This window comes from Ostrinia furnacalis, unplaced genomic scaffold (assembly GCF_004193835.3).
Source record: "Ostrinia furnacalis isolate ACB-3 unplaced genomic scaffold, ASM419383v2 OfSCF3352, whole genome shotgun sequence".
Classification (NCBI taxonomy): domain Eukaryota; kingdom Metazoa; phylum Arthropoda; class Insecta; order Lepidoptera; family Crambidae; genus Ostrinia; species Ostrinia furnacalis.
The window spans coordinates 121,989-148,426 of NW_021133591.1; the positions used below are offsets into that span (position 1 = coordinate 121,989).

General features: G+C 39.7%; 1 protein-coding gene across 1 annotated transcript in view; it reads left to right on the forward strand.

Annotated features, from left to right (window-relative positions):
• The first annotated feature begins 1,192 nt into the window (after positions 1 to 1,192).
• The window catches only part of LOC114357788 (frizzled-9), a 25,801-nt gene continuing 555 nt past the window's right edge, over positions 1,193 to 26,438 (forward strand). The window contains 3 exon segments of the mRNA XM_028311575.1: positions 1,193 to 1,582; positions 25,501 to 26,434; positions 26,437 to 26,438. The exon segment at positions 26,437 to 26,438 is cut by the window's right edge and continues 555 nt beyond it. Of these exon segments, the coding sequence (XP_028167376.1) occupies positions 1,403 to 1,582; positions 25,501 to 26,434; positions 26,437 to 26,438 (1,116 nt within the window). The 5' untranslated portion in view covers positions 1,193 to 1,402.

The window sequence follows — 26,438 nt, forward strand, 5'->3', positions numbered from 1 at the left end:
CACAGTCCACGCATGCGTCCTTAATTAGGCATTCCACTGGCGTCCGGCCTGCGTACGCGCAAGGCGGCCTCTTTGACGGCGGCTCGCCCCGTCCCGCTCACACAATGCAACTATTCATACCGCTGCACCACTCTATCCTGACCGCAGCGCCCCTTTCAATATCAAACACTTTGCCTTACATTTGCGGCTCTCTTTACGCTGGGCACGATGACTTAGAAAGATATTGGTGGAGCCACTGAAATTTCAACTGTAAGAACAGTATTTTGGGTGCGTTTTCAGTTGTGATTGCTGAAGTATCAAAGGTGTTATTGGAGTGATGTAATGAAGGGACCTAATTGTGTATTCTGCCTGGGACGCCCGGCCGAAAGATAAAAGGAGGCGGAAAAGCCTGACAGCTATCTCTCTTGCGTATCTCTTAAGCGGCCTAGAAGTAGGTGACGTGTTTTATGACTAAATACTAGTATTTGGAGTTTAATGCCTAATAAGTATCCATCATTAAAATAATAACAACCTAAAATAAAGTTCCAAACAAACTCAATTACTTCTTGCTACCATAGGTAAATGTAGAGTCGGAAAACTTGTGACAACGACTACTTTAATAATTATTTATGTTATAAAATTAAAAAGAAAAGCTCTACCTCTGTAATGCATTTTTAATAATTGCCTCTGTTTTCTTGTTTATTTAAAACAAGTATTCCGTAATAGTCGTGTACCTACCAGTCCACTACAATTCAATTAATATTTATAAATATTTAAAGGCTGCGTAACGGGAGAAGCGGATCTTCTGTTCCAAAGGCATATTAAAAGTATTTACATGCGAAATTGCTTGCTCATAAAACTCATCTCATCTATGCAATCATTATGCCTACTCTGTACAGTAATTTTAATACTAAAACAGTGTAATAAAACTTTCGGACCGCTCAATTACCCAACACTTTTATTGCAGCAATTTCGTAAAATAAAATCCATCCCCATGGGCAGATACACTTAATTTTATACGTTCTTCATTGTCTCTACTATCCCGCTCTGGCTCGTAGACCGTAGAGCGGGACGGACAAAATTGCTCCCACTGATTGCAGTGAGCCGTACACGAATTAGGCCCTTTTCTTTTTTCTCTCTTTTCTTCTTAATGCCCTGTTCATGCGTTGAGACCTTTTATCGAAACATATGCATGTTCTGAATGCACCGGCCGGCGACCGGTTTCGTTTCTTGGCCTTTGACGAGCCGCGGCGCGTTCGAATTTCAAATCAGTCCGCTGCGAGCGCTCGTGGAGCGTGCACGTGTGTTGAGCACAACAAAAAAACATGTTTACGAACTCCAGTGTTTACAAACGGTGATTTCGTGACTAAAACCTTTACTATGAAATAGGATACTAGTGTTTTTGTATTGTGAACAACTTGCAATGGCTCGGATAATTTGTTTTCTGCTGTTTGGTGCGTGTCTGGTGTCTGCGGCCCAGGAGGAGGCTGAAGGTGGCAAGTGCGAGAGGATCAAACTGCCGCTGTGCCAGGACCTGGGATACAATTGGACTGCCATGCCCAACCTGATGGGGCATAGGGACCAGAAGGAAGCGGAAGAAGCGGTAAGTTCAGTTTTACAAAAGTTTTAAAAGTTCTTTCTCGAGATTTTAACTATTTTCCTACATTGCCACTGCTGAAAAGAATTCTGGCATTCGAGGAAATAGGGAAAACTTTTCAAACGTATTGTAGGTGTTAACAAGAACACCAATCAAGGATTGTTATCGCTTGATTGCAGATAGCTCTACATTCATAAAAATAATGAAAAAGCAATTAATTACAAACAACACTAACTCAAAATCCGTGAAATTTTCGAACACCTATCAATATTACAATCAAACAGGTGTCAACGATCAGACGAAATTCAAACATTGATAGAGACAAAAGTTTTAGGTTTGTTGTTACTTAGTTTCAATAGCAACAACGTTTTTCACCCCTTCATTTTTGCAAACTCTACAATCAGTAGCAATTCAGAGGGGGAATTGTTCAATGCCGACAACCCCATGTAGGGAAGTAGATTTATTAGAGATATTCGATCCACTTTTACGGTTTGTACAACTGATATCAGATCTTTAGCCGGGGGGAGCAGGAGCATTGCATAAACATTCTGTATCATGAACCATGTATCTTCCTTTTGTTGTTTTGCTGCGTTCCCATGAGAATTGACGGAAGTCAAACGGGGTTGCGAAATGTCAATGCCAAGTTTTGGACAGTTGATGATTAGAATTTCAAGTTGGGTTACGCTTGTCAGCGAGTTGATTGTGTCTCTACAATACATTTTCTCACGAGGGCATGATTGATTGACATAATATTCTCAGACTCATTTGACGGTTAGTCCGAAATTATACGTTCTTCTAAATAAAGGTTTATAAGATGAATCTGAATCTCGAAACATGCTACCCTCTACCACCAAATATGGACATAAACAAATTAACTATTACAGCTAACATTATCTTAGTTCTCTATGTCTCGACGAATTAAAGAATCCTGCACATTCCCACTGAAAAGAACTCGTAAATTCAAGTCCATCTCGTACATTCTCACATAAAACTAGAACGTCTCGGACGTGACAATGGGCCGGTGACGAACAAAACGCGCCGATAACAGCAAAGTAACTTATCGCCGGCGACTTCAAAGGCTATCTCCTTATCAGCCTCGCCTCGCATACAAGCTTTGTTGACCGTGTTTCCTCGTGTGACTTTCAAAGTATTCTTGAACGAAATCCAGTGTCGTGCACTCTAGACACATGAGATACATGATTTAGGAATGATAAATTATTAGTTGTATTGCTAAATAATAAACATTTGCTGCTCAATTTTTCGTGTAGATACTTCGACAAATGTTTCTAAAATACACGAAGAAGCTCTAGGCTGAACAAAACAGTCTTGCCAAGAGATCAATCCTGCATTGTTTATATGCTTCTGTGTAGGGGCCGATAAAACTTGATATTGATTGCGCGGTTGATAAACGCGAGCTCCGAACCTTGGGCCGCCGCCAACAGTGTTGCAGCGGTGGTACCGTCCTTGTAATAACACCCTGCAGCAGACAGCTGCCTTTTTGACTGACAGAATACTAAGGCGGTGAACTCTTTGCTCTCGAATCTGACGACGATTCATCAAGACTGATTCATTTAAAAAAATACTTTGATGAACTCTACATTTTCGTGAATTTTGGAGCAGTTCTGTTATTTTCATATGTATCTAAATAGCCCGTTAAAAACTATAAACATTGTTCCCGTCAGTTCTTTAGAAAGACCCATGATATTCCATGACAGTTCTGTGATAAAGTAGCCAAAGCCTATCGAAATATTTTCACGCAAACACGCGTGTTGTCCCCCCGAATCGCGCACATTCGCATCACTAATTATTATGAGTGCGACAGTATTAAATCAACACACTACCGGCACTTTCATACATTTAATATCGGGCACGATAGCGATATCTTTACAACGCAATAACGCAAGAGCAGCCATTTACTTTTATTTATATACGTTATCGAATCGTTGCTATCGCCTTGAGTGCCGATGTGTATCGGCTAATGCGGCTTTATCGCGGCATCGCTTTAAACGCTCTGTATCTAGCATATCTTCAGTTTTATATTATTTTCGCTAAGCTGACATGTAAGACGCGCGTCACCGCACTCGCCCGACCGCTCGCCTTAATTGACAATAAGGGTCTTAGCCACTAATCACCGACTCTATTATAGCACGGATATCAGTGTGATACCGTATCTAATTCGATCTTAAGTTATACTATTGTGTAATTTATATTGAATTCATTCTCTAATAAAGTGAATCAGAATTTTATTCTTCAGACTTCCTTGTTCCATTTTAAAAGTCACGTTTCCAGCGTATTTCTCTCATCCCACTCCAAATTACAGTTCCTGCTTATATGAATTCTAACCGGACCTATCTTCTTCGGCTGGCGTGGTAAACGTGACCTTACTGCGGCATGCTTGAGCTCACAGTCGCTCGCCGGTTTATCTATATGATCAACTGTCGTTTTTACAGAATCCTCTAAGTCTCCACAAGTGCTGGCTATCTTATGATCTCGCCAGTGGGCCGCCCATTCACGAATGCTCCCATCTAATTTAGCGCTGCGGCCTCGGCCGTTCACCTCTAGATTAGGCAATTAGGGCGGTCTCTTAGACCGATGATTTGTAACATTCGCCGCAGCATCTCGGCCACAAACTGGGCTTCTATAAATCATACGTTATGTTTCACCTTTTTTAATGCAGCTGTTACATAAGAATGTAGTTTGCCGTCGCTCTTACACGTGTGAATGGGTGACCAAACAGACGCCGAGCAACAATGCCCGGCGTTTAGCTCACGCTGGGATGGTAATGAGCCAATTTTATGATGCCCTCGCACTCACTATTAACACTGGACGGCTAACGAAATTTTAAAGTCGATGCGGAACTAGAATATCAAAAAGGGTAAAATTTTACAACGTAACTGTAACCAATATCGTTTTAGAGACCGATATCTCCGCGGCAATAAAACAATAAACATTCAAAAACGTTTCAGATAGCGTCGGTGCTGGTGTTGCGCAGGCGGCAGATTTGATAACCCATTTTCCTAATTTAGGCGGTGCCTTTGTGGATTGTGTTAAAATTGTCCGGGTTTTTTTTGTTGCGCCCCGGAGGTGCGCCGAGGTGTTATTGAGAAGTCTGTATTCTTTGAAGAGCACCCTATCATTAGAGCAGGTATGCGAGCGTATTATAAGAATAAAAAGGCCCGGTGTTTCACGGATGAAAGAAAGTTTTAAGGCCATTATGTCATCCAGGATTTGGTGGGGTCTCTCGGTGCAATAGGGACAGTATCTGTTTGTAAGGATATTTTACGCTTCTGTGCACTTCAAAGATTTTAAGGAATAACGAACATTTTAATTTTCGGAATATGCAAAACTGCAAAATGTCTTTTCTTCATTATTCCGCGTATCACCGCTTCAGTGGGTCATTTCAGATGTCGGTGATCAGCGGCATGCATGATTCATGAAGAGCTACTCTTAGATTACAACAATTTATCACAAAAGCACGGAGTATTACAATTTCCTTGCAACATTTCACGAGCCGTAGCCCCCAGCAACAGCGTTTATGTTTCATCTCCGCACATTACTTTGATAAAAATGCCTTCATTAACTAATTTAAAAGTAACATTACGCGGGAGATCAATCATGATCGGCAATTTGGGCGCGATTACAGTGGAGATTCGTATCGGGGGGACACGTCATATTTATGGCCGTCGGTTTTGAATAACTTAGCACTTTTTATGATGGAAATGCGGCGGCCTGTGAGGCGACTACCTGCGGTAATTAGCCGGGCCAATTTGTTCGGTCGTTTTTGCCGTTTTGGCTGCGCGGGCGCCGCGGGCGCAGCAACGCGAGTCATTCCCAGCCTTGGTAAATTATAGCATTTTCTTGATGTTCGTCTGTTGTCTGGTAACGGAAACATGCGGTCGAGCAGTTCTGCTGCGTGATACAAAAAACGTTATTGTGTTAACCGTTCGTGCACCGATAATGAGACCATAATTTAGCAACACTGAAGCATTCCTGGTAACACTAAACGGCCAAAGAAACTAAATAGATTTCTTTGAAACTTAACAAAGCATATCCTCATTACCAGTTTAATCTCGTCATTAGACGGCGAAATATCTGTGTTTAATCGACTTAGCGGCGTTTGTAAAGTCTATTTAACTGCGTTTTAATTGATTCGTTAACAATCTCAAATTACTGGTAATAAAGTTGTTATTAAAGGTTGCGGGGCGGTGGGGGGTTGTCGGCGCGATCAAAGGCTGCGCGAGCGCAGTTGCGTCTTTTGCCTTTATTGCGGCGCGTGCGTCGACCCGCGCCGCGATGCGAGATACCGCGCCATTGCAATCGGTTCATCAAATGCGCCCGCAATTAATATCGTTCCGCATTCGTTAGTAGATCCGTCGGTTTTGTTAATGATCATTATACATTTTGCCCGCTGCAATTAAATCGCTATCACGTTTATAACATCAATCAGGACTGGAAACAACAACGCTCGTTTTATCTTGCCGGTTCTTCTATTAATAAAGTAATGTTTAATGGAGAGTCGCAAAAGATGCGGCCGCCAGTTTGCGTTAGCTAAGTTTGCTAACGTTTATTTGATCTTAAACAAAACATTTAATGCATTGCATGACACGTATAGAGAGCATTACGCACGACATAGAGGTCATTTCACCTCTACTAGGTATTCGAGTAGGTATCTGTATTGTACATTTTATGCCTAACAAGGCAGGTATTTGACCACAATCGCACCTGGTGTTAAGTTGGATGCAGTCTAGAATGAACATTTACAAAATTCAATGTACCTGATAATAGAGTAAAAAAAATGAATCACTTAACCATAAAATTTCATTGGTGTTTCAGGAGTTTTCAACAGTCGTTCACAAGATTATCAAATCCTATTCACAAATAAATATTATCTAATCTACCTAAAATTAAAAATGGCACACTAACTGATGCCACTGGTGGGTGGTGGGGGCGGCCAGGAATGCCGCCCAATTAGCCGGGTTCGATTCCCGATCCGACACGCTGAGAGCGATCCGATGCTTTATGGCCTTATAAAGGCAGAGATAGTCGTAGTTCCTCGGAAGTTACGAAATTGTATCATAAGATAGAGCCGAACAAGTTTTGAGACCAAAGGCATCTGATAATTACAGATATTTATTTATATTGACGGACTAATAAATTGAGCCAGTTTGATTCGAAGATCAATATTTAAGCCAATAGTAAGAGGATCATTATTCCTTAAAGCACTAAGACGAGTTTTTTTTAAGAATATTTGAAATTTTCAATCGACGAATGCTTATTCTATAAACACTCAAGTTAGTTTTCTCTTAGTTTGCAGAAACACAAAACTTGAAAAATCGAAATGGAATCGAAAACATAACGAACATAATTTCGCCAAAGATTCCGATCAAATCGTAAGTAGGTAGGTACATTTACTTTTTGTACGTAGCTCAAATATTTACTACTAGTAGTATTATAGTATCTGTGCTACTAGCTTTCCGCCCGCGGCTTCGCCCGCGTGGAATTTTGTCTGTCACAGAAAAACTTTATCGCGCGCGTCCCTGTTTCAAAAACCGGGATAAAAACTATCATATGAGCTTTCCCGGGACTCAAACTATTTCTATGCCAAATTTCATCAAAATCGGTTCAGTGGTTTAGGCGTGAAAGCAAGACAGATAGACAGAGTTACTTTCGCATTTTAATATTAGTGTAGATTGTATTAGATATAAGCACTGAAGCAACTGAAGGCTTGAGTAGCTAAATAACTGGGGTTTAAATGACAGATAAAAAGTTAGGTCATCAAAGTAATGATCATTGCAATTAACCATAAAATGATTCATCTCATTTAAAAGAAACCGCTGAACTCCGTCACAATCCCAGTTCACAGGAAAGGCAATAAAACCAAACTCGCTTTAAATACTCGAATACTAATTTGAATTCGATTTAAAATCGATTCGAGCTTAATCGAAATCACTGAGCTTTTACAATGTGTTTTAATTCTATCGAACTTACTTTAAACTCGTTGCAATTGTGATTGAGTTTTCGTGAAACTGACTGACGTTTAACCGCCTCTGTGGTCTAGCGGTTAGACCACCTGCTTCAGACGCAGAGGTCCCGGGTTCGATTCCCAGTGGGGGCAGATTTTTCTGTTCGGTTTGGTTGGTGGTAGGGCTTGTTCTAAGTCCGCCTGGCTAGCTACCACCATCTTACCTAAGTCTGTCGCCATAACAACAATGTTAACAGCATTATTGTGTTCCGACAGTTAGAGGTAAGATAGCCAGTTCCTCCGTGGTTGAGGATTCCGGGTGAAGCTCGCTCCCACCTTCGGCCTGATCGTCACTTACCATCAGGTGAGATACAGGCCAAGAGCTTCCTCGTTGTGGATAAAAAAAAAAAAAAAAAAACTGAAAAGATACAAATCGATTTAATGAATATTAATTTTGAATTTCCATAATGTAAGCTTGTGTACGTGTTTTTAAGATGAAGCTTACAATGTTGCAACGTTTAGATGGACAGATGTGGTAATGTTAAGGTCCCGTTTAAAGGAAATCATCTTCACATTTATCTTTGACGACAGGCTTTATAAAAATATCTATCTTAAAATTCTATCTACTCTTATATCAAAAGTCACTTCTAAAAAAGCAGTAGTGTATTTTATTTTATTTTATTTTATTTGTTTAACAATGTTTCAACAGCATTAAATTGTACATAAATGTGCAGGAAGATACAACTTGAACATAAGCCAATTAAAGAAACACATTCTATTACTAAAACATTTTTAAATAAGTTAAAAACATTTTGTTAAAACTCAAATACCTTTTTTTATTTTCACTGCTACGAGTACGAGAATTTTAGTTCAAAATGCGTAAGGCCACGAAATTTCTTTTAAAGTCAATGCAAATGATTCCAGCAAAGGTTAGGCTGTCTCTAATTAAAGTGTACAGAATATTTATATTATTGTCACTTTAACCTTTCTCTAGTCGGCGTCATTAGGTCAGCCTATCCCTGTCTAATTAATAAATTAACAACACAGTAATTATTACGGGAGCCGGCATTAGCGACGGAAAGACAAACATGACATAACAGAACTTTGACATTATCATCATATTCTGTGTATCAATTTGAAGTCCAATCGCCCTATAAAACTAATTTGCACTAACATAACACTGACATGGCGTATGCATGATTGAGGTACAGTTTGATGAGAGAACATCAGAACATAGAGGCCAGCATTAGTAGGGTGCATGTTCTGAAGTCTTGTGAAGTCTAATGATGATAATATATGTAAAATTGTCTATAGTAAAAAATTCACGTTCCACAGCTGAACATTTAACGTAGCTTACTCTCTACGCAAAAAAGCAATTTGCAGAACTTTGTACACACACGTGCTCGACTCTATCAAATGCTTGAAATTATTAGACCCAATTATAGTGCAGCTGATTCTTTATTCTTTAACCTGTCCGCCATTTTATTGTCCGACATTGGGGCATTTAAAATGCGCGTTGCCCGGTAGGCTCCGTGGGCACGTCTTTGAGGTTAAGCTACGAGCACACAGGTAGAGTTTTCATACTACGAAAATAGAGTATGCATTACGTTATTAAATCGCAAAATTTTACGATTACATTATTCACTCTTGTGAAATATATTCCTCTACATTTTTAAAAGGTTTTTCAGTAATAAATATGTTATTTGTAAAACCAAGTCCTACTTATTTTAAATAGTTGCTCTATGGAGTCCCTTTATTTGACGATTAGAGTTACAGAGTGATATGTTTTCTGACGCATATTTTTTCTAGAATCAAGTGTAGCTCAGTCTTTTCTGGGGCCGAGCTACAAGCCATAGCTCTGTCAATGGAGTGTCAGCCTTAGAAGGCTCGCCGCGCGCGCATAAACAACCATTAAAAAGTATTTATCGGCGCTCACGACAGCGCGCGCTCGTTCTCCTGTCAATTACACGCGACGGGCCGCGCATGCGTTATGGCCGCCCTTTGCAGGGACCGACCATAAAAACATAATGCGCACTTTAATTACCAATGGTACTGAATATTTTTATTGCAACCCCTTTATGTATGAAAAAACATAGAATCGAGCAAAAACTGAATTTCCATTTATAATTACGCTGATTGCTTTATCAGCGGAGCGATGTAATTTTTGTAATCATACCTCTAAAAGTAAGTAATTTAATTAAATAAGTAATTAGCTTTCTCCGATACAAATCAACCAACCCCTTTAACAAAAACGTATAAATTAAAGACTGTAGAATATTGATAAAGATTCATACAATGGCTATAAAGAAGCAAAACAATGGCCCCAGAGCCGGAGGCGAAATGCTTTTCTAAGGAACGCGGAGAGCCATAAAATATAGAACACTGGCTATCGAAAACTCACATGATTCTGGAGGTCGTCGTCCGAGCACAATGGGTGCTATTCATTTTGTGGCGCATTTCTTACTTTGGATAGATAGAGCTATCATCTTCTTTAAGTTCTTAGGTCACAATCTCAAACATATTCTAAGCAGGTATACTCGTATAATGAAAGTTAATGCTTGAGGGCACTATGAGTGAGACGATTACAATAGTTAAAAGTGCTATTTGAAAATCAGTTTGAAAGGCACATCACATCGAAAGTTAAGTGTTTAGTACTGTTTAGTTTTCACTCTACATTATGTCACTTTCAACACATCTTTGACCAACTGTCTATCTTCTCTATCTCTATATTTGCCCATTTAAATGATTAGCTGGCTTGGCTTTATATTTTTCATCTCGATTGATTGATAAAATAAACAGTTTTGCTATTGTCTACTAACTCTTTCTAATTTTGCTGTGATAGCCAACTGCGTTGATGAGTGAGGTAAAAGCCAGCATTACCCGTGAAAGACACCCGAGGCATGTGTTGCGAGGCGGCGCGGCATGGAAAGTCGTTATGGCTAATGGATGGCGATCCGAGCTCTAATCGTCTTCAACGCCATAAAACAGATTAAATCTCGCTGGTATGCTAGGGACGGGACAGCCCGATAGATTTGGGAGGCGGAGGTAGATAAAACTGTAACGAAATCAAATTATACGTAATATTGAAGAAAAGTGAGTCACTACGTTGTCTAAGTAGTTCTTAACACATTTTTAACATATTTGGGATTAACTAGAATAACCTATTTCTATCTTAAATCAATAATTAATCGATATATTATTAATTGTCTGTCCTGTCGAATAGGTCGGATAATTAGTTAATTACTACATTATAACCTTGGTGGTTATTGTGCTGAGTGCTATTATTACCAAATAAATACATTTTGAATTTGAATTTGATATTTTCAGTAAGTAAAAAGTTTTACATTTTTATCCAAAAACTTTTACCTGAAATATTACTTATAACAGAGCTTTTATGAGTATTTAAGTAACGTACACAACGCGCGCTGTGTTTAATAAATATATCGATAGCCATCGACGTTAATCGCAATCGGTAGGTACATCACTAAATACCAGTCGTGAGCTTCAGTTATCAAGCTTCATTCACATCAATAATTATAAAAGGTTATCGTAATCTCCCGTACTGGTTCCCAATCAGAGCTTTATTAAGGCTTTCGATACGGAAATTACAATCTTAATGAATTCGGACGTCTAATTGGCCCACGATGATTTAGATCACCCGCCTTGAGAACATCCATTTATATTATATTAGGCTGGATAGAGTTCATTAGACGTTTTATCAATTAAGTTTATAGAAGAGCCGCTCTCTTATGTAGACCATCCTTAATTTGGTATCTTAGTTGTTACGCAACATTCCTTAAGATTATAAAGAGGTGATGAATCGTTTTGGTGGCCAGAATCATTTTTAGTAGCTATCATCATTGGTACTATGAAGTTAAAGTTTATTTTATGGTGTAACTCGTCAAGGGATAAAGATTATATCTTCATTCTTATTCTCTCCACTAAATAAATAAAGATCTTTACAGAAAACATACTTTTTGCTGTCATGGATTTAGGTACAACTACAATAACTAACATTTTTAATCTTATTTATATTCATATCTACAGGACATTTTATTATTTATTCTATTTATGTTATGTAAACGGACGTAACTTCGCAAATATTGGTTGCAAGTTTAAGACCGCCAAAGCGATTGGTGTTAGCTTAATATTGAGTGTTGACCGAGTGTTTGCAATGTTTGTCCTTAACTTTGGCAAAGTCAATTGACTTAGTTTGATCGGACAAGACCGAAGGTTACGGCGTAGTTAAATATAACTGGGCCAATATTGGTTGTGGGGTTTGTCAACAATGTAAATCTAATGAATACGTAAGAGACATTTTTTGAAGCGTTCGATTCCAATACCAGTCGCATCTGTCCCAATCATGAGGTTCGTAAGCGAATTTTGGTAAAATGTGACTTGAAAAGCTTTTAAATGAAGCCCCCATGAAAGTTTCTTTATTTAAATCATTTTAGGTAACAATATGAAGTAAATAATTGAATATTGATTACAAATTATCAAGGAAAATATCATGTTACTCATCCAAGACTCTTTTGTGGCTAAAAGAAATCTCTTTAGTCATTCATATGTTAAAAAGACAACGAGAAGGGAACGTGGATGAGTCTGCCCCAATTAATGTTATCAGCTGATAACCGTGGCGCCTTGCTGTTGGTTAAAGCTCACTTTACATACAAACAATAGTTAGACTCAAGTGATAAGTGTCATAACATGAAACAATATACTCGTATTCTAAGGGCCCTTTCAAATTAGACGTTGAGCAGAACGTAACGCGTCAGTCGTACGCTTGCTCGATCACTCTCCTCGCCCGTAATCACAAACGATACTTGCTTAAGTGAAGCAGCAAATCGAACGCAAAGCGTTGAATAGAGCTCTGTGATTGGTTCGTGTGTCACCCTGTGCGTCCACGCGCACTATGAGACCTCATAGTAATGTTTGTGAATACGGGCGTCTACCCACTTCTATTTTGCGCTCTACCTGTTGGTAATTGATATTTTTTAAAACAAAGCATTATTTATTCCCTGCAGATTAAAAATTAAGCTCAAGTAAGTTTAATTAAATACAGTAAAAGTAATAACTTTTTAAAAAATGGGTTAATAAATGCAATAGGTATGCTGTATGAATTGAATTAACAATCACTTGATTGTAACTTAATTAAAATTTTAATCGTTGTACATACTTCTTGCATTCAGGAATAAGTTGATGTACTTTCTTAATTTAATTATCGAGGGACCTATAAAATTCATGTAATTTTAATTAAATTAACTGAAAAGACGTTCCGTGTGCGGCTACCCTTGCAAGCTGAATTATCTTTTGTAAGAGAACATACTTTAACATAGTATGTCGCAATAATAAGCTCCGAGGAATGCGGAGCTTTGTTTTATTGCGTCTCCCGAATGTAGAGCTTTCGAATTTATTTTGAGAGCTTTGAGAAGGGTCTAATGTAGGCATTGTTTGCATGCAAAGCGGGTTCGGCAATGTCAATTGCTGTCAGACAATGAAACATGTATTAAATATAAAGAAGAGGATTGCCAGTAAAACGGAAAGTAGCTTGCATGCTTGATAACGTCGTGTGCAATTTTGATACACTTGCATGCAATTTGCGTCTTTGTATGCCTTTAAAGATGGAAAAAGAATTGTTGTGCTTGCTTACTAGGCATGCAATTTGTTAAACTTAGAACACAATAACAGCTGGTAACTAGTGCAAGGAACTGGTATACAAAGTGCACCAGTTGCTGGCAAGTGTATCGCCGCCTTAAACCATGTGGCGATCAATAAAAGTACATTTATTAGTATTTAAGTATACTGCTGTATTTTTACGCTTAATGAATAATAAATAATGAACGGAACGGTAAAAACATTAACTGCACTTTAAAAAAGAATCATTAATGAGCGCAGACTGACTGCCATTTAACTACGAACCAGAAAGGTTACGGTTTGAATCTTGTATAATAATGTTAATGGGAAAAGTAGAGCCATTAATACAGAATGTTTGGGATGTTCATACATAAAGTTATATCGTCATACAAGTTTAGTTTGCTTAGCTCGCGGCTATGAAGGCGGTGTAGCAACATCATAGCTGTTAAAATAATGTTACATATTAACAATCATCTTAAACCGCCGTGGTCTAGTGGTAAGACCACCTATATCAGACCCCCAGAGGTTCTGGGTTCCTTTTTCCTTTCGTTCCCAGGAGAGCAATATTTTCAGCCACGTTTGATTTATGGTAGGGCTTCTTCTGTAAGTCTGTCGGACTAGTATCATCATTACCTAAATCTGTCGCTATAACAACAATGTTAACAGCATTAAATTGTATTATGTATCAGTTGTAGGTAAGATTCTTAAAAAAACTTAAATGTAAACTTATCAAAAATATATATCCAGTGTTATTTCTGTATCTACTCACGGACAGCTTGCATGGGCTGTTGACAGCACAATTCACACGTCGCCTGTGATGTGCCGGCGCGGGCGCACGTTTAATAGGTGTGAAGCTGTTTTTAGCGGCGACTTTAATATTTGTGCTTACAATGCTAGTAAATGTTCAAGAACACGTAACTTACTCGTAAAGCCATCGTCAAATAGTAAATCAAAGTAGCCAAAAATTTCGCAGCCGTCTTTGTTACAATTGGAATAAGGCTGTGTGTTAACTTTTCGACCACTTTGGGTGTCACGAACTAATTAACGCTGACTGCCTACTTCAGAATTTTTTAAATCTGGTTTCGTCTATTGTTTGTTGACGATGGTTACGTCATATCAATAATTAAGCAATTTAATTGGTAATTTACACTTAATTATAAAGATTAACGTCATCGATGTCCGATCTGATAACGCTAACGAGTGTTTAATCTCGACAACAATCAACGTTACGATCTTAATCCGTCTGTCAAGTTTAATGTTTGCATCCAGAAGTGGTTGGCAACTGTTTTTGGATAAGACAAACTCTATCTTCTCAAATGAAAAAAGCTCTACCAGTTTTTAAGGATTACCGATCTCTACAGATAGCTCATTGCTCATTGCTTTGTATGAACATTTGACTAGATTCTACATCTGTCCAAACTGTATTGAAATGACGTTTTTGTAATTCTCTTCATGCTTAATTTATTGTTCCATAGCGGTTTTTTAAAAATCGTAAGCGCTCATAACATCCAAAGCCTCCGCAGAATCAAACCCGACCGCGTGTCACATCGCGTTTCCTCCGATATCCGCGATACAATCTGGAGATCCGGACCGGTCCGTCTCGGGCTCGACTGCGGCTAATTCGTAATAACCGGGCCGCGTCGTGACCGATCCGTGATAGCTCACAAATAGCCCGTGTAACACGATAATAGAGTCTAATTTCGCTCACCCGCGGCACGGTAAAGGCAGACAATTGCGCAAGATTGCAGTAGTTGGCTTAATGACGGCTAATTCATGGCAGTAATAGCGGTGGGCATCCTGTAAGGTGTAAATGCCCGGCTTTACGACTAGGAAGCGATCCGTACAATTACTATCGTATCTTGCTTTACGTGCGCTATTAATTGTAGCGGCATCATAGACGATGTTCTTTGAGCTAGTATTGAAGCTCCTCATCCAAAGGTCCATGGGTTCCGTAGTGAAAAACTTCACACGGTTCAGTTTGGAAATGATGGCACTGTTTTTAGATAAAAAGATGAATATTGAAGACTTTCAGTCACAGCTGCCCTCTGTAACTGTATGAACATACACAGACATTAAGGTAGGCCTTAACCACGGCATAAGATTCCAGCTTTACTGATTAATAAAACATTAAATCTTCCAACACACGGATATTCCGAAGCGTTAGTTCTAAACATCTAAATGCACGATGCATGCTTATTATCTTTTTCTCCATTCACCATCTCATTGCCCCTCAATAACTTGGCATAACCGTACCCTTTCTACCGTTATCAGTCTCTCTATCTCTCTAAATATGGCAGACTCGCTTTTTCTCTGCCTTCGTTATAAGTTACAAACCAACGAGAAAACATTAGATGGTATCGTCAAACGTCAAATAACGAAGCTCACTCGTATGAATTTAAAGTATTCATTACATGTATCGGCAGCTTATCTCAGGTATTAACATAATGTCTTCTTTTATGTTACGAAGGTCGGTAGTTTTGATCATTGCCGAAAGCACTAATGCTTTGAATTCATTATTTAATAAATTAAACTCGATGAGGTTTTTTATGTTTTTGTGTCACACATGAAAGAAACATGTATCAAAAGCAGTCGCTAGACATTCATAACAAGGCAGTAGTGATTGCTTATTTTTGGGATAGACTATTCTCGTGACAGTTGACTTTTGAGTCGTCTAGTTTCAAAACCCGCTAAAACGCTCCTGCAACTAATTTCTGTTTATATCTCTAAATGATGCTACTGCAATTTTTTCATCATACTGTTCAATCATTTTTGATCAAAATACACTAAAAGACTACTAAACTAGCACTTAAAATTAGGTTTGTGTTACAAACTCCGCTAAAACGCCGTCCGTTTCTTTCAAAACCCTCTAAAAGTTGATTGACCAATGGGAGCACGGTATTTTGGTCACGTGACTGCGAAATCAGTATGGAGATTTTTTTATAACGTGGTTGCTTCATAATTTGCTCTTATCAAATCCCGCTAAAATACAACATGTCCGTTTCAAATCCCATTAAAACGGAATGTTCGTAACAAAATACGCCAAAATGAAAATAGTTTTCATTATAATTCAAATTATATTTAATTTAAAGATAAATAGCAATTACTGTTAGTATTGCCAGATGACAATAATAATTCGTATCATATTTTTTTTTGCCTAAGGCCAAAGCTATATGGATAAGCGGTTTTTTTCAATTTCTCGAAATCTTATCTAAATCGTTTTAGCGGGATTTGAAACTAGACGCCTCTTTTCAATTTCTTCTTTCGTGGCAACAATAGCTCTATCAAGATCTTTACGCGCATGCACGTTCCACTTCCCAGAGCTCAGTAAAGTAGATCAAACTGGATAGTAGATAGCTCTACATGCATGTTAAATTACCAACTTCAAGAACAACAAGCCGCCAGCCACTTATTCTGTGCTCTTTACATGTGCTATTTATGTAATTCCATAAAAGTAGTAGCTCATGTATTTATGTTTTATCGTGTAACATCTATCATTAAACTGTAAATTGCTTGTGCTAAATAATAAAGCAAAAATAACCAGATATACCGGTTTGAACATGTAGGGAATATGTTCGTCCTTGTTTTTATTAAAGTAATAGGAGCATTAGGCTAATCTTTCTGTGAGAGACATGTAATTAGCCTGGGAGTCATGTCTGAAACGCTCCCGTCCTAATTGTCATGTCTGGGCTCCAATTAATGCAGCTGGGATCTAGTTCTTGAACTAAACTGGCCCACACATAAAACACTTAGCATAACTTGTTAAACCTTCTTGTTATACGTGCTAATTTACATGCTCTACAAACGCAATTGTGCTTAAAATACATTTAAGTTTGGCGTAACTCTATCAGAATAAATAACGCCGATGGTGATTCACGTTGTAGGTCAGCAAGGCAACAAAACAACGCTCCCACTAGGCTATTAGTAAAGCACTTTAATGTTCGATTTCACAGAAAAATCGAGCGAAAACCCATTAATTCGGCTCTTGAATAGAAGTTGATTAAAATACGGCTTCCACTACACGATTCATCTGTTGATTAGGAAGGCCATAAAACGCGCGTCGTAAATTTGGCGCGCGTGTCGCCGTAAGCCGCCCGCCAATCACTTTGATGGGCACCGGGCGCTCCCATGTTTCAATTCAATGCTGGTCCAACATAAGAAGTAGCGACAGCGGGTACAGACAAGCTGAAAGTCTAATGGCCATCAGACTGCTGCATCTCCTGTGCCTGTTCCAATTCTCGTTCCCACCACTGCAAGCCCTTTGTAGCCAGGTTCTACACGTGCCTGCCAATAAAAACCCCCAGTGATGGTCAAGTTTGTCCCGGGGAAGTTAAACTGTCATTGGGCCCACAACGAAATTAGTCAGAAGAACATAGGAAGAGGTCGAAGTTAAGGATCGATCAACAAGCTTTTGAAATGTGTATCCCACCTAAAACATTTTCATGTAAAAGTTCTATAAAACTCTACACCTCAGTCAAAAATGTCGGCACTGTCGTCACAAGGGCGTAAAGTAAAACATGTATCACTGTTCATTACTTTTGTACAATAGTTCTTCTTATAGGAACTGAAGTTGACTTCAACTTCTCTCGTTCCCTCTCACTATATCCTCTATTCTATAGTTTTATCGCCTCGCCCAGAAAAAATCAGTTGTAAGTTGTAAAGTTACGCAGCTGCCGATGGACGCATTCGCGTTTATTAACGGAACAACGAGCTACGTTTATGGTGCGCGCGCGCGGATTGATGGCTACCACGCGGCTTTAAATATAACGATCTGGAATATACCAATTTTATAGCCCAGTAAAGGGTGGTAAATACTTTTGGCTAGTATGAAACAAATATAAAACATGAACTAACAACTGGGTACTCGTAGGTAATTCCTGCTAAGCGCTCTGGCTCTCTCTACAATATGTCCTGTACCTTTGAATATGATGATATAATGAGTATGTTCAGACATTGCATGTTAAGTTAAATATTTTGTGGTCTTAAAGAGTTGTAATAGAGGCTATTTTGAAACAAAAATGTAAAGTCTAATGAGCAGTGGTGTGTACCATCTGTCATAAATATCGTAATGCAATCAATCAAAATTTAGTATCGACAAAAATGCAAATGGTAAAGATCTCGTTTAAAACATGCACTGTAAATATGAAAATGTATGCCAAGGCTCTCTTTCTTAATTATTTGAATTCATGTTACTAAATAGGTACTTAGGTAGGTGCATTAAACTCCTAAACACATTCTCAAGATGAAGACGCTCAAAAATTAAGATCTCCATAAATATTATATCAGAAGCTCTTTAAAACCTTTACGACTTCATAAATCATATCACTACCTCAACCATCCTGCTGTTTATTTCTAAAACGCTTCATTTAACCAGAACGCAGCCACTATTCTCAGCTCGTAATATTCGCGGTTGCGTATTTACTAAACAAACTAAGAAACGCCACGCCACAGTTGCGTATTTACTAAACAGATTAAGAAACGCCAAGCCACGGTTGCGCCGACCCTTTGATGCTTGTTTGTCTGATTGGGAATATCACAAGGTAATTAAAATAAACCGGGATAAGTGGATATATTCCCAAAAGTTTATTTTAACTCTTTCGCGGCAGTGAACGGCTACACTATAGCAGTCATATTTTTTTATGCATAACAAGGCAGGTATTTGAACACAATCGCACCTGATGTTAAGTGGGATGCAGTCTAGGATGGTACCTACATATCTGCCCTGCAAGTGCCTATTTACTCTCGCCCTGAAAAGGCCCGGATTATAGTCTTCGAGAAAGACAGCAGCAGGCAACAAATTCCAGTCCCTAGCCGTTCGCATTATAAAAGGTCATCAATCAATGAAACTTCTAGGTATTGTGTCTAGGTTTCTCTCGCGGAAAGTGACTGCACAGGCAACCAAAGTAGGTATCGTCTAAAGTCGAATCCGTGTTCTCATTCATCACCAGGGGGTGATGAATGAGAACACGGATTCGACTTTGTGTAGGGACACAAGCCTTCTCTGCATACACACCCACCATCCCATCAAGCTTAAATTCATTTGTTTTAATTTCTATGAGTTAGGGGGTTGGAAACGAAAGAGTTGAATCTAAGGCCCAGAACATATGCTGAAACGCAACTGCAACGAAACTGCAACACAGACCAGACTGTGTGGTCTCTCAACGGACGCTATGGCAGAAACTTAGATGCAACTCGAAAGTAACTAGAAGTTGCAGTTTCGTTGCAGTTGCGTTTCAGGCCGTGTGTTTTAGGCCTAAGGCACATAGTAATCCTAACAATATAGGACTTTATCAAACTAGTTTTAAGAATAAATTACCTACTAAAGGAATGAGGCCACTTATAGACTTTCTGAGTTATGTTATAGAAAATGCCCGTGAAAATGTTAAAGCTCCCTTGAGAATTTCTTAGAGAGCGCTTTGTGACACCAAAACTGGTAAAGAAACTGCGTACCTAGAATGTAGGACAGAACTCGTGTTAGTTTTTATATAAACAATGCTAATGTTAATAAATAATGTTAATAAATTATGTCAAGTATAATTTGAAATCAATTTCATTTTACCAAACATTACCGATTTAAATCACGTACTTACAAGAATAGTATTTACGTATGTATTAATAAATTTGCCGTATATTTCATTGATTGATTGACATAAAAAGCCCGACAACATAATTTTATGGACGTCGGTAATTGTAATTGTTTTTATTAGCATATTAATGCACGTTATTTATTTATGAAACTTAACTTAGTATCTTGGTTTCCGAACTTTCCCGTCAAGCGTGACGAGCACTTCAAAGGCGCAGGCGCATTGTGATTAGGGTTGCCACCTTTTTTGCATTAAAAATACATTGATTTATTATTGGTAAGAAAAAAAGTGCGTAGTGTCAAGTCAACATACCGTACGTACCATTTATTTTATCGCTGGCGAGTGGCGACATCGATTCAGTCCCAATCGATAAATTTTGTTAAACGAAAAAGTACTTACGACTTAACTTTTCAAAATCCCAAAGAATTCAAAACATGCGAAATAAAGTAAATTATAAAGTACAGTCAGCGTCAAATAGTTCGTGACACACAAAATGTTCAAAAAGTTGACAACACAACCTTATTCCAACTGTAATAACAAAGACATGTTGCGAACTTTGTCTACTTTGAGTGTCATCACGAACTAATTATTTCGAAGTACGGGTGGCAACCCTAATAGTGATCAAAGCGGCCATTAATAACTCGCGAGGGGTTGACATCAAAAACATAACTCTTTACGGCCCATAAAAACCGGAGGGAAAGTGATTCCATTCTGAAGCCCTTGTGTTACTTGATATGTTAAGCAGATGCGGCGATAGTAAAAACGCTTTGCTCGACCGGTAATGCGATAAAAACAGGACGATAATTCATTTATCTATTCATTGCAAGAAAGCTCAAGAGAAAAGAGTGCATAAAAGAAAGACTTACCTGTAGTAACGGAGTACTGCCACTTCTTCTAGGTATATCACTGCACTTTAAACGCACACAACGAGCACCAACACTGTCCTATCTATTTCAATCTAACAATAATGTTTTTCAAAATAAAATACAGGAAAGGAATACGCACGTTTGTTATTCTATGACTGCTGTCACTTTTCGGACGACCTACATTTTTAATATTGCACAATAATAAAAATCACTTTTTGTGGGTAGTTCAGCACCAAACAATTCGTAAACGTAAATATACGCACACATTCGGTACTTCTTACTTTCTTGTGATTTCTATTAATTAATTATTCTTCAATTTCCATTATATTGTTGTCACCAGTGAAGAACCACAAATAATATTGGCTTGCGGAAATGTCATTTCAGCCATTAAGAAAGAATCAACACGAAGTGTGGTCACATGTCTGCCACCAACTAAACAAAAGCGGAAAAGGAAGTGACAGTTCAAATGTCAAATTTGAAATTACCGATTCGATCATTCGAATTTCAAACGAGTCGGTAGGTAGGTAAAAAGAGTACTTTACTGTGTTACCGTGACTGCGTCCGCTGTCCGTGACATCAAAGCGTGCGCCGGCGCAGCGGAGGGCGCTCTCTTGCGGCTATTTTCGGAACCACTCGGTAATTAATTCTTTTTTGTCGTGACTGTCGTCCTTTGTTGTTGGATCATTCGCCTACAAAGAAGACATGAAGTTCAATATTTTGTTTAAAGTATTCTGGTACAGGCCATTCATCTTCCCGGTTCTTTATAGCGTTTTTAAAATAGTCCCTCATACATCATACGATGGGTACTTTACCTTGAGTTATTATGAAGCACGTACGACTTCAAACAAGGGTTAGTTTGCAGGTATAATAAGTATTATATTACAACATTATAAAATAACAAGTAATTGTATCTATCCCGGGAAGTAGTAACTTGAAACACCTTATGATACTACATGTGCTTCCGAGTCTTAGGTACGACAAGCACAATATTTTTTAATTGACACATCGATTTTTTTACAATACATTTTTACAATTTATTTGTAGGTACCTACAATAATAACGTTACAAACATTGGAAAATATTTGACTTGATCTATGTAGAGATGGGCTTTTATTTGGAGAATACCTACTTAATATAAAAGACCTGGAAGAGCTATAAAGAAAACGCTATAAATATTAATGGTACCTATATCCTAATAATTCAAAGGTAAAAAAGTTGAGCACATACAACACTTCGTAACAATACCTATGATTAAATTTCAGGAATTTTGCTCTTAGATATATTAATTTATTTTTATACCCTCCTGTTTCCGATCAAATTGTTTTACAGCGTGGGATCGGCATATCTACGTCATATTGTAAAGTTATCTTATCCAGGTAAAATCTCAAAGGGGCCGACACAGACGCGTGCGCACAATTCGCCGCGGAAACTTGTATCCGGGTTTACCTACTCTTAGAATTCTCACAATTGGCACTTGTCTTTTCCAAAAAGACTGATCTTAACTTTTATGATATTTTTCTTACAGTGAAATTAGATAGTTGAGTGACACTATTACCGATTATTATTCTGTGCTATTACCACTATTTCCTATAACTTTAAAAAATATTTACTTCAATTTAATCCTGAAAATTGTGATAATTTTCAATTTGCTGTATATTTAGATAAATCAGTAGGTAGGTACCTAGATAACGAACTGTTAACGTTATACTCCTCTACTTTTGTTTTAGTTAAGTTATAGTTATTTTTTCATGGAAAAGCTATGAAGAAATAAACCAGTCACAGTCAATGAAAGAAACAGAGCTAAAAGGTTGACTGTACGTACTTCTCGGTTTCATCACATCAATCACTATGGCCGCTATTTATTCAAGCAAATAAATAATACCGACTCCGAGAACTGACTAGCCCGATGGATTAACTAAAGTAAACAATTCGAAGTAAGTTTAACAAGGTATAGGAGTATTATAATAGCTTCTATGTCGCAGGACTAAGGTAGATATTGGTTATTGAAAGCTTAGGAGTACAGTATCAATGGACGCTTGTATGATCTAAAACATCCGATTCCACTCGAGTGGCCAAATATTTGTTAAGGTTAAGTGCTTACGGCCATTGTCAGGAATGTCAAGATTAAACGAAGGATTTTTACGTTTTTCATTCAAAAAAGTGAGGTAATGTAGCCATTTTAACTTACCTACTTGTATTTGGTCTGTATTTTTACACAAAATATTAGGAGCTATAAAAGTAAGTTGTTCTTTAAATTGTGACTGTTTCATTTTGTAGTTTGTTGAACTTTTAAATGCGACGATTTCAAACACAACAGAAAACAAACGGGGTTGCATGCGGATCTAAAATCTTTATTTTAATTAATATTACTACCTATTACGGTTTTATTACTAAGTTACACCAATAGGTTTTATATCCCTAAGCACATTACATATTACCTACTTCTCACATTATAATGGCCCCTGAAAATTAACCCATGTAGAGTTACAAGAATCGTTTATGTCGCCGCGGCGCCGTTTTAATAATTTTCTCTGAACTTCAAAGTTAAACATGTGCACTTTTATTGTGTAAACATAACAACGGTATTACACATGGTCGGGCCGTCAAAGAACGAACGACACATAAAAATAACTGTAAGTAATAGTTTACCCTAAGAAGACTTTAGTAAACGGACACCGCACCGAACCTCTTTCGAGTGCAAACACGCGTGTTTATCCTCAATTGTTAACTTAACAAAAACGGTTTTTATAAAATAACAAAGATACTTTACTTTGAGTGCAATCTACCGTTCTGTAATGGGATAGATGCAGGTAAAAATGTTTGTTGCGTTTACTTAATCCCCGCCTTAAAAAGACGCGGAATTTTGTTTGGTTTTTTAACGTTATTCGCTTTAACTTTTATGAATGGCCTTTATCTTGTCCTGTTCAAAGATCTTCTGAGATAATATAAGCGAGAATAAAAAATATTTATTCTTGAATTTCTATAGTAAACCGAATAAATGATATAGTGTACTCGAACTGTAATCATCCGAGGTTCTTTGAAGACACATCAAAGCGCTTTGGAGTGATCAAAGTGACGTATCTATAACACAAGACTTATCTTTGAACATTTGCTTTATTGAACGAGTCCGATTCGCTACCCTTTGAAGTGTGATAACCGGAGTGCATTACCGCAGCAAAATTTTTATAAATGTTGTGCTTTAGAGAGTCGAGAGTATAGCAGATAATTAGTCCATCGTGAGCAGAAATTTGTCCACTAATAGCAAAATTCGTTCAAATTATAGTTTTAAAGTTATTAGGAAAAAACAGATTTTGCTGGGGTAATGTTTGAAACATTACCCCAGCAAAATCTGTTTTTTCCTAATAACTTTAAAACTATAATTTGAACGAATTTTGCTATTAGTGGACAAATTTCTGCTCACGATGGACTAATTATCTGCTATACTCTCGACTCTCTAAAGCACAACATTTATAAAAAACTAGCGGCCGCCCGCGACTTCGTACGCGTGAATCCCGTTTTTCCCGCTAATTCCCGTTCCCGTGGGAATTTCGGGAATTCCTTTCTTAGTGCACCTCTACGGTACCTAAGCTACGTCCCTTCCAAATTTCAAGTGCCTACGTTTAGCCGTTTAGGCTGTGAGTTGATCTGTCAGTCAGTCAGTCAGTTTCTCCTTTTATATATTTAGATTTGCTGCGGTAATGCACTCTGATAACCGCTACAGAGGAAGCTCTAATAGCGCTCTAGATATGAAATGGACTTCACTTTGTTTAATATTCCGAGCAGATTTATTATTTTGCGAGTTTATTAGGTACCTACTCCTTCTGGTTTGATCTTGTTTATTGCAGGTACTGAGATCTATTTCTATTCTAGCTGGTAGAGTTATCTTTATGTATTTTAATATGTTTGTAAAATGTAAAGGTGTACCTATGTAGGTAAAAGCCGACCCTAGTCAGTCAAATCGTTTCAGTCAGTCTACATGTTAATTGCAAAAATAAAACAACTCATTCTTAGACTACGAGTACATTTGGTTCCTAATAGATATTTTAACGAGAGTCCAGTGCAACTACGATGAGCCATTAGGACTCGTACATGTAAAGTGTGTATTTTTGCTGTCATTAGGTCTCGTAAAAAATTACTTAACGCAAAATAAGTCTCTGCCACCGGCACAGCTAACCAAATGGCTGGTCATCATCATTATCATTCGGCATTACATGTTTTTGCAGCTACCGCGTAATCCAAGGCCGGCGTTCTGTGAATAGCGTTTTTGCGGCAAACGACAATTATGCGCGGGCGCATTGAAAACGCAAAGAATAATTGCCTCGGATCGCGCTACCTGCGCGGTAATACTATCTGCTGGATATGGGGATATTATTTTACGCAAACCGAGCGGTTTTGTTTAAAGCTCAAGTTCAATCAATTCTGCACAATGGATTTGCAAATTCCGTTGAAAATTCTCATAAGATAGGATTAGGTACCTAGTTTATGAACCAATAACGTGGCAAGATAATTGTAATATTCTGTAAACTAAAGATAGGGACTATAAAACTTAAAGATGTTGTCACGAATTCTTTTAAATACGGTACCTTCTAAACCGTCGAGCGAGCCCAAGTTAACGCGTCAACTCTTTTCGGTTGCGTGACATCCGTCAGGGGCAAAAACAAGTCGCTGCGGCGACCTTGCCATTGTCTCGAGACCACTCATTTGAAGCTTTTTGTGCGGCGCGGCCTGGGAACGCCGCCCTTCGGGCCGCTTGACGATTTAATAATACCGTAGACAGCCCCGAACTCGACGCCGCATAACTTTGAATATTTAGCTAAGTTCCCCGCCCAAAGGGTTATCAGCTCCGACCTTCCATTCTCACGAGTCCTCTCTTCGTTTCAGATGGTGGCATTCGCGGACGTCCTGTCGAGCGGCTGCTCGCCGCACGCGCGCTTCCTGCTGTGCTCGGCGTTCGCGCCGCTGTGCTCCGAGCAGGTGTCGGGCTCCGTGAGCGCCTGCCGCGCGCTGTGCGAGGCCGTCGGCGCCGACTGCGGCGCGCGCCTGCCGCCCGGGGCGCTCGACTGCGCCGCCTTCCCGCGCCGCGCCGACAAGCGCCTGTGCATGCGGCCGCCCAACGCCAGCGAGCCCGCGCCCGAGCCGCCGCCGCCGCGCTGGCCCTTCCGCGACCACGAGCCGCGCGACCACGCCTGCCCGCCCGCGCACGCGCGCGCGCCCGCCGGCGACTGCTGGCCGGCCTGCGCGCAGCACGCCGCCTACGGCGCAGCCGACAAGCGCGCCGCCGAGATCTGGATGACCGCGCTGGCCTGGCTCTCGCTGCTCTCCACGTCCTTCGCGCTGCTCACGTTCTGCGCGGAGCCGGCGCGCTACCGCTACCCCGAGCGGCCCGTCGTGTGGACGGCCGCCTGCCACGCGGTCGTGGCGCTCGCGCACGTGACGCGCGGCTGGCTCGGCCCGCGGCTCGTCTCCTGCGCGGGCCCGACGCTCGCCGTGGACGGGCTCGCGTCGCCGACGTGCGTGGCGTTCTTCTCTCTGACGTACTACTTCACGCTGGCGGCGGACGCGTGGTTCGCGAACGCGTGCGTGGCGTGGTACCTGACGGCGGCCAGCGAGTGGTCGACGGAGGCGCTGGAGCGCGCGGCGGCGTACCTGCACGCGCTGGCGTGGGGCTGGGCGGGCGCGTGGACGGCGGCGGCGCTGGCGCTGCGGCGCGTGGCGGCGGACGAGCTGACGGGCACGTGCGGCGTGGCGGACGCGGCGGCGGCGGCGCTGGTGGGCGTGCCGCGCGGCGCGCTGCTGGCGGCGGCGGCGGCGCTGGCGGC